The sequence below is a fragment of the Erythrolamprus reginae genome, chromosome 2 (assembly GCF_031021105.1).
Source record: "Erythrolamprus reginae isolate rEryReg1 chromosome 2, rEryReg1.hap1, whole genome shotgun sequence".
Taxonomy (NCBI): Eukaryota; Metazoa; Chordata; class Lepidosauria; order Squamata; family Dipsadidae; genus Erythrolamprus; species Erythrolamprus reginae.
Window position 1 is genome coordinate 217,804,334 of NC_091951.1, and position 8,837 is coordinate 217,813,170.

The 8,837-nt window shown below is 42.8% G+C and overlaps 1 protein-coding gene across 2 annotated transcripts in view; it reads left to right on the forward strand.

Moving 5' to 3' along the window:
• LOC139161971 (alpha-2-macroglobulin-like protein 1) overlaps positions 1–8,402 on the forward strand; it is a 116,287-nt gene extending 107,885 nt beyond the window's left edge. For both annotated transcript variants that reach the window (XM_070741847.1, XM_070741846.1), the window contains exons 34-37: positions 4,075–4,143; positions 4,339–4,441; positions 5,792–5,833; positions 8,325–8,402. In XM_070741847.1, coding sequence (XP_070597948.1) covers positions 4,075–4,143; positions 4,339–4,441; positions 5,792–5,833; positions 8,325–8,332 — 222 coding nt within the window. In that variant the 3' untranslated portion in view covers positions 8,333–8,402. The remainder of the gene's footprint in view (positions 1–4,074; positions 4,144–4,338; positions 4,442–5,791; positions 5,834–8,324) is intronic.
• The last annotated feature ends 435 nt before the right edge of the window (positions 8,403–8,837 follow it).

Sequence of the window (8,837 nt, forward strand, 5' to 3'; positions counted from 1 at the left end):
CTGCCTCTCTTGCTATGTCTCTCTCTCTCTCTCTCTCTCTGCCTCTCTTTGCTAAGTCTCTCTTTTTCTCTTGCTATGTCTCTCTTTCTTTTTCTCTCTCTCTGCCTCTCTTGCTATGTCTCTCTTTCTCTTTCTCTATCTCTATCTCTCTCTCTCTGCCTCTCTTGCTAAGTCTCTCTTTCTTTTTCTCTCTCTCTGCCTCTCTTGCTATGTCTCTCTCTCTCTGCCTCTCTTTGCTAAGTCTCTCTTTTTCTCTTGCTATGTCTCTCTTTTTCTCTCTCTCTCTCTGCCTCTCTTGCTATGTCTCTCTTTCTCTCTCTCTTTCTCTGCCTCTCTTGCTGTCTTTCTTTCTTGTTCTGTCTCTCTTTCTCTGCCTCTCTTGCTATGTTTCTCTTTCTTTCTCTCTCTCTCTCAGCTGACTGCAAGCGGGAGCCCTGACGGCGGCAGCTGGACGTGCTGCTGGACACCGTATATGCCAGGCCCGCAGCGCCAGCATGTACGACGTCCAACAGCACGTCCAACCGCACGTCAGGGCTCCCGCTTGCAGTCAGCTGAGAGAGCGAGAGAGAGCGCTCAATAATCAAGCCAGGGTTGCCCCGAAAGAGTCCAAAACGCAAGCGGGAAAGCGAGTCGGCTAACCCCCCCCAGCCTAAAATACGTACGTTGCCTTAAGCCGAGGCCCTCTTCGGATGCCTTGCTTCGGATCTGCAGCGGGCCGCCTGGAGCTCTCTCTCGCCGCCGCCATCTCCTCGCGACTGCCTGCGGCCGCTGCAGCCACCCCCCCTCCTACCGCCAATGCCCTCCCACCGGGCCACAAAGGACACTTGCCGCCGACGCCAGGAAAGTTCCAGCTGGGCGGGGCGCTGCCGGTACTTCTGTCCTGGGGCTCCCGCTCGCAGCTGTCCCCCGGCTTCTGCTCGAGCTCGATGCTGCGGTTTTTGGCGCTCTCCTGCTGGGCCCCAAAGAAGGAAGGCGGGAAAAAGGCGCGAAGAATGAAGCTCTCCTTCTTCCTGCCTTCCTTCCGGTTGGGAAATGCTGGTATGTTACAACCGGGTTCTGAAGACCAGCCCCACACGACGACAACAAACCTCCCTTCTTTTGCTTTGGGAAGGCGACTCGAGTTTCCCTCACATCCATTCATCTGGGTTATTTTTCTTTTACCGAAGGGAAACTCTGATTGACGCCGTTAATGCGGGGCCCCTGTAATCACCGGGCCCGGTACGGGGCTCCCTGTAGTACCCGTCTATCGGCGGCCCTGGATAGAGCAAATGTTGCCAAATCCCAATCACCGCTGGCCCTCATCCGTCAGGCTCCGCCCTGCAGCAATTTGCCTCCTTGCAGCAAACATCAAACATCAAATTTCAGCACAGACTCATTTAGCACAAGCAGCTGACTGGTGGTGGGATTGGCCTCCAGGAATACGGCTGATCAGTTGTTCCAGGCTGCACGTATTGCCACCATCCATCACCGCTGCCATCTATCGCTGCCTCCGCATACCCCATTTTTGGCCTACATGCACTCCATTTTGGGCCCGTTTCAAGTGACAGGGATCACCACTATTGCCTATCACCACATCACCTATCACTACCACCACCTATCACCATTACCACCTACCATCACCACTGCCTATCACTGCCAAATGGTCCCTGCCACCTGCAAAGTGCTGAAAACAAGACATGTGGAGGTCAAGAATGGGGGGCGTGAAGGCTGAAAATGGAGCGTATGGAGGCAGCAATAGCGGCGGTAGGAATGGACGGTGACAGCAGCATTGGTTGGCAGCAATCCTCACAGCCTGGAACAGCTGATTGGTATATTCCAGGAGGCCAATCCAACTGCCAATCAGCTGCTTGTGCTAAAATAGGCTGAATCTGACCAGACTTTTTTCTGCTTGCAAGGAGGCAAAATGCTGGGAGTCAGAGGCAGATTTTTTTTCTTATTTCCCTCCCAAACAGCTAGGTGTATCTTATGGTCCAGAGCATTTTATAGTGTGAAAAATAAGGTACCACTGTATAAGAGTCCCTCCTGGTGAAGTTGGACTTAGGGGTTCAGGTGGGCTTGTTTCTCACGTACCTGCCTCCCAGCTGTGTGTCACAAGCCCTGCCTGTGCTACTCGAGCAGGTGGCCGGGTTGGCGGTGGGATTCCCCAGACTTATTGTCTTGGGGGACTTTAACCTGCCGTCGCTCGGCGAAACCTCTGGACTGGCACAGGTTGCCACCATGGCAACCATGGACCTGATCCAAGTAGTATAGGGTCCGACTCATGAGGGGGGGCACGCACCTGACATGGTATTCCTCTCTGAGCAACTGAGTAATGGTCTGAAACCCGTACTTGTCCATCTGTCTGGGAAGAGGTTGATCTGGTGACACCTGATGAAGTGGACAAGGACATTGGAGCTGTGAGTTCCGCCACCTTCTTACTGGATCCGTGTCCCTCCTGGCTGGTTTTGGCCAGCAGGGAGGTGACACAGAGCTGGGTCCAGGAGATTGTCAGGATCGGGCAGGAAAAACCATGGTATGGGGGGGGGGAAATGCAAAGTATTTTTTAATTAATATTTTTGAAAAACCATGGTATAGGCTTTTTGCGAAGTTCGAACCTGCAAAAATCGAGGGAATGCTGTACACCAGAGTATAAGATGCACCTTAGTTTTGCGGGAGAAAACAAGGGGGGGAAATCTGCCTCCCAGCAATTTGCCTCCCAGCAAATAGCACAGATGACATACACTGTTTGCTGTGTATTTCTGTGCATGTGTGTCTGACCCATAGCAATAGCAAAGTATTGGGGGAATGTATATTATGGCAGTATATTGATGCCAGAAATTTTTCTTAAATGTAGTCTCACTAACACCTCTCAATTATTTAAATCAATCTATTGCAAACATGACTAAGTCAGGGTTTAATTCAGCTTCCTTATCTTAACACTAAAACAGGAACCTGTTACATTTTAGATTATACTTGTACAGATGCCATTCACGGCCCTACTGGAACACTCGGGAAGGGCTGTCAACTGGCTGCATCGGGAGCAGCAGCAGAGATGCCCCAATTAATCCCGCCCAGGAGCCACCAGTGGGAAGAAATCCTGCAGAAAGGAGAGCAGCTTGTTGGGGAAATGATGTGGGTCCCGCTTTACCCACTTGCTGGGAGGGACAGCAGCTCATTGAGGAGACTCTGGCAAGCGGGCAAAGCAGGAGCGACGTTGTCTCCCCGATGAGCTTCTCTCCTTCCTGGGTGGGGTGGTGAGATTTGACTGCTGCACATGCACAGAAGCCGAATCTTGTGTGCATGAACATGCACTGCCGGCAGTGACGAAGCTGCACATACAGTTTCTTTTCCGCTGGTGGAACACTGCTCCACACCGTCCCCCTTGCTGCCCAACCCTGATTATATACAGATCTTTAAAAATGATGTGGCTTTCTGGAAGCATACATTATTCTCTGCTATTTAAAAGATAAAAAGCTTCTTCATTTTGTTAAGTTATATTTGTTATAATTTGAACATTCTACAGACATTTATAGTTATTGACTTACTTTCTTGCATTCAGTTTCAGCAGAAAAAAATAAACCTCTGCATCTCCCACCCAATAATTTGCCTCCTTGAAGCTAGTTTCACTTTCAGTTTTAGCACATGACCTGCCTGCAGCTCCCTGAATCAGCTGTGGGTCAGGAGGTTGAAAATCAATTGCTTGTAATCAGGCTGTGTGCTGCAAGGAGGAAAATTGCTGGGAGGCAGAAGCCAAAGGGTGTGGGTGCTGGGTGGGGCTACCCAAGTTTTCACCCTCATTTGGGGGGTAAGTAGGTGTGTCTTACACTCCGAAAAATATGGTACTCGTAACATCTCACAGGCCTATGAAAACCTATTCTTGGCATTTTAGCAGTTTTAAAAAGGCACTCCAACGGGTGACAAAGAAAGAGAGGCAAAACCTATGATTGAGTGAAATGCAACCCACAAGCTGTCATTAATATAAAGATCCTTAACCTACACGTCACACATAATTTTGTGTTTTGCATAGGTCTACATGTAGTGCATGCCTCATATGATCAGTCATACTATTGCCTTTATTGTTCTATATTTTAATAGCTGGAAGACAAAGACCATGTAAAGAAAGTTGAACTTGATGTAGACAAAATCACTGTGTATCTTGATCAGGTAAGACCTCTTAATAGCCTTGTCAATTTGATATGAAGCTGGTTTAAAGGGGGTAAAGGTGATGTGAAAATTCATTCCTGACGACAATTCATATTCTGGAAAAATGAAAACATGGAATTAATATTAAGACCAATTTCTGTGTACATAAGACTGGACTTCAGAACAAAACTTTTTTCTACCTTTGTCTTTCTTCAGCTGGATAATACAGTTCAAGAATACTATTTTAGTGTGGTACAAGAACATGAAGTAACAGATCTTAAGCCTGCAATAATTAAAGTTTATGATTATTACCATCCAGGTAAGCCTAGCCCAAGTTGCTTCCAGTTCTCCTCTTTTTTTAGTCCAAAGAACTGTGCTAAGGTTTTTCACCATCCTTTCTAAACATTTCAATCTTGTTTCCATTCAACACTGGGCCAAAATTAGCAGCTGGCATCTTTAATTCTGGGCTGAAATAGTGAATAGCATTTTTCTGCCAACATAATTTTTAACCAATTCAATGACTATTGAATTGGTTAAAAATTATGTTGGCAGAAAAATTGCTGTTCATACTGGTGATTTCTATCCTGCCACAGATGTTGTTCTTATTTATTATGTACCTGATATACAAAAGACAGGGATTCTTTGCTGTCCCCTCTCACTAAAATCACTAGTTGGTGGAAGAACATCCTTTGGTTACTCTACTTAACATGAGATAAAGCTGGAGAATGGGCAAGGGAGCTTAATTAGATTGTTCAGTTGAAAATATAGGTCAACCACTAGTATTGAAAAATGTGTGTGCTCGCATGGGTAAGCAGATCCCATCTAAGTCCATATTTTTCATTATACATGTGATTGTTTTTCTACCAATATATGAAGTGATGTGGATACTCATATATTCTATGGATATTAAGATCACAAAGATGATAATGATATTGCATGATATATTTGTTCTAATATTCCTAAATTCCCTATTAGATCAGCCCATGTTACTACGATTGTATACAGAAATCTGCTTGATCATTACTTTTGAAATAACAGTTGTTTCCACAAGGATAATCTGAATCAGGGCCAGGGTGTCAAACTCAAGGCCCATAGGCCAGATGTGGCCCGCAATGTGGTTGGATCCAACCCATGGGGCTGTCCTGGAAAATGTAAGGGACCAGACTGCGTCTCTTTGGCTCAGTCTACCCATGTTGCTTCAGCCCAGTCTACCCGTGTCACTTCAGCCTAGTCTACTCAATGCAAAGAGGAAATATGCCAGCAGATTGGGGAGTGGAGTCAATAGGGGCACCCCCCACCCAATTGGCTACACTCACCCAGTCGGACACATCCACCAAGCCCCCAATCTCAACCACAGCCCTGATGTGGCCCTCAACGAAATTGAGTTTGACACACCTGATCTGAGTGAAGGTTCTTGATTACCTATAACAAGTACTAGTCTTGGAGACTGGCTGATTAAAACTGCAGCTCCTTCTCAAGTTGAATAATTTTTTGCACGATGTAATATGAGAGAAAGTGTGTTATGCTTTTAGGAAAAAAAATATTCTTGTAAATGATATGATTTATTTAAAATGTATACTTGCTTTACTTCTCCTGTAAATAACCTTGGGTGCTTTTTTTGTTGTAGAAAACATAAAGACCTCACCCTCTTCTTTTTTTTATTATTCAGATGACAATACTGTTGTTGAATATAATGCTCCTTGCAGTGAAGGTAAAAATGATGTAGTAATGCTTTTATAAATTTTTATCTATTATTGATTTCCTTACTGACTTCTTTCTCAGATTATGATCCAATTCATAATCTGTTGTGGAAAAGTTCTTTTAGGATAACAAAATTTAATTGTGTAATTGTGGACTGCACTCCTTTGAGAAAAGGTTAGGAGCAGAGGTGGTATTCAACAGGTTCTGACCAATTCTGGAGAACTGGTAGCTAAAATTTTGAACAATTTGAAGTTAAATACCACCTCTGACTAGCCCTGCCTCCACCTATTCTCTGCCTTCCAAGTCCCAGCTGATCAGGAGGAAATGGGAATTTTGTAGTAACCTTCCCTTGGAATGTGTAGGGAATGGAGATTTTACGGTATCCTTCCCCTGTCATGGCCACTAAGCCACACCATGCCCACCAAGGCATGCCCACTGGACTCTTCATCCAGTGACCTTAAAGGTTTGCAGTATTCCAGGCTACTTCTATTACACACTCAGCGTTTATTTTGCAATCTGTTTTACAGACATAATTGCTCTCCTGATAACAGTTTTCAAGCAGACACGATTAGACTCTAGGCATTACCAGGTTTTCAGAATTTGGGGGGTGGCTTCATCCTATTTTGCCTATACAGTACCTGTAGATAGGATACAATCATAGGTGGAGGACCAGTAAAATTCCTCCTCTCTTTTTCTTCCTAAATATAGTTGCAAGTTGTTAATCGACATATATTTGCTTTTTTAAAAAAGCATTGCTTTAAATATTACAGAATTCACTTCCTGCAGTTCTGTAGTGGTTATTGTTGGTTCTTTTTAAAGCTTATACTTTTAATTACAGGTAGTTCTCATCTTACAGTTTATTTAGTGACTATTCAAATTTACAATAGCATTAAAAAAGCACTTAAGACCACTTTTCACACTTATGGCCATTACAGCATTCCCATGGTCATGTCATCATAATTCAGACACTTGGCAACTGGCTTACATTTATGATGGTTGCAATGTCCCAGGTCATATGGTCCCCTTTTGCAACCTTCTGACAATTAAAGTCAAAGGGGAAGTCGGATTCATTACAACTGTGTTACTAACTTAACAACAACAGTGATTTACTTAACAACTGCAGCAAGAAAGTTTGTAAAATGGAGGAAAATGCATTTAACAACCATTTTGCTTAGCAACAGAAAAGTTAAGCTTGATTGTGGTCATACGTTGAAGACTACCTGTATACATGTTACATAATTCTGATTACATAATGTTACATAATTCTGATTCAGGAAAAGGAAGGGTGGTTTTGTGCAGTAGTTTTGAGCTGTTTGTCTCCAGGGCATAAACCTGGTGGGGGAAAAAACAAATTCCTTGCCGAGTTTCTACTTGTACTTAAACTCTAGCCATTGTGGTAGGTTGGAATTCTTTGTGCAAAGATTGAAATATTCCACTGCTTCTTTACTCATACCATCCATGCTAGGAAACCAAACAGCAAAAGAAAAGATAGAAAATGCCACATTTTACTTTATGTGCTCTATTAAATAAAAATGCACTAGTAAAAAAATAGTGAATCTATTAAAATAAGAAAGTCCAGCCAATCCCCAGATCAGCACCCCTAGATGAAAAGTCCATGAAGGCCGCAACAAGGGATCAAAGGGGTGGGGGTACACCAAACATTTAGAATGGAAGCCTTTGCCTACAATGAAATGAAGTACAGCAAGAGAAATGTGCAGCACTGTCTGAACAGTGAACCAAGCTGACCTAAATCACAAAGAATATTGTCTCTCCAGTGCACTGGTTATAGATAAATACATATGCTAGCATATACTGGTTGCGTGGATCAGCCTTAAGAGAAAAAGCAAGTGAGTGAAAGAAAATTGTAGTTAGTGCAATTAATGCTGGAATATTTAAAAAGACATCAAAGAAACTATCACAGCAATGGTAATTTTAAGAGATTACCATTCCTGTGGTAGAAAGAAAGAAAGAAAGAAAGAAAGAAAGAAAGAAAGAAAGAAAGAAAGAAAGAAACAAAGAAACAAAGAAAGAAAGGTAGTTGTTTTTATTCCATTAATTAATTGTTTTGTTATTTTAGCCAATTACTATTTAACCTATGTAACATTCTTAATACTGTGATTATTTTATTGTTGAGATGGTAATCCCAAGAATCTCTTGATGGTAGTGAGTTAAAATATTAAAACATACAGAATAGAAAAAAATGGAGGAAAGCAATTTGCTTTTTAACAAAATAATAACTTTATACTGATCATAAATGAAAGAAGGAATAAAATGGAATAGACAAACTTTTTCTTCTCTAAAGCAAAATGTACATTAAAATGTGAGGATAGACAAGGAATAAAGCTCTCAATGAATAAAGGAAAAAAGGAATAAAGCTCTCAATGAAAGTGTTGATTTTGTAAGTGCTAGGAACCATCTTTCTGAAAATAGTCCTTGTCTTTCCCATCCCCCCCCCAATCATGGAAATGTATGTAATCTTACATTTCTGTTTCTTTTTACAGAAAAATAGAAAAAATACATCAACTGAAATCTTTATTTTCATATATGAATTGTGAACATTAAAATTTCTGAAAACGGTGGTTCTTGTCTTGTTTCATTTTGATGAGGATGTAAATGAAGACTAAATCATCCAGGCCAAAAGTATCTAGAAAGGTTAAATCAGTGGTCCCCAACTGCACAAGCCCCACTTGAGCACTACCACAGCCAGGAGTCCCACCTGTGTGCTATCGTTACCACCCCTTTGCATCATGTGTGCTTGCTCGCAGCTCTGTTCACAGATGCACATGCACATGTAAAGGCCCCAGCCTGTCCTCCCCCCTGAGCCACCAACGAGACTAAAGTTTATTAAAACTGAGACATTTAATTAGTCATCCAGGTAACGTCTTCATTCACATGTTTTCATTTTGGGGAGAAAACCCATGTAGGTCTGTATGGCAAGAATTGGTTCGTTCCAATGAGACTCTGACTCTCTGCCTATCCATAATTTTCATTTTGATTGAAGATATTACTTGGAC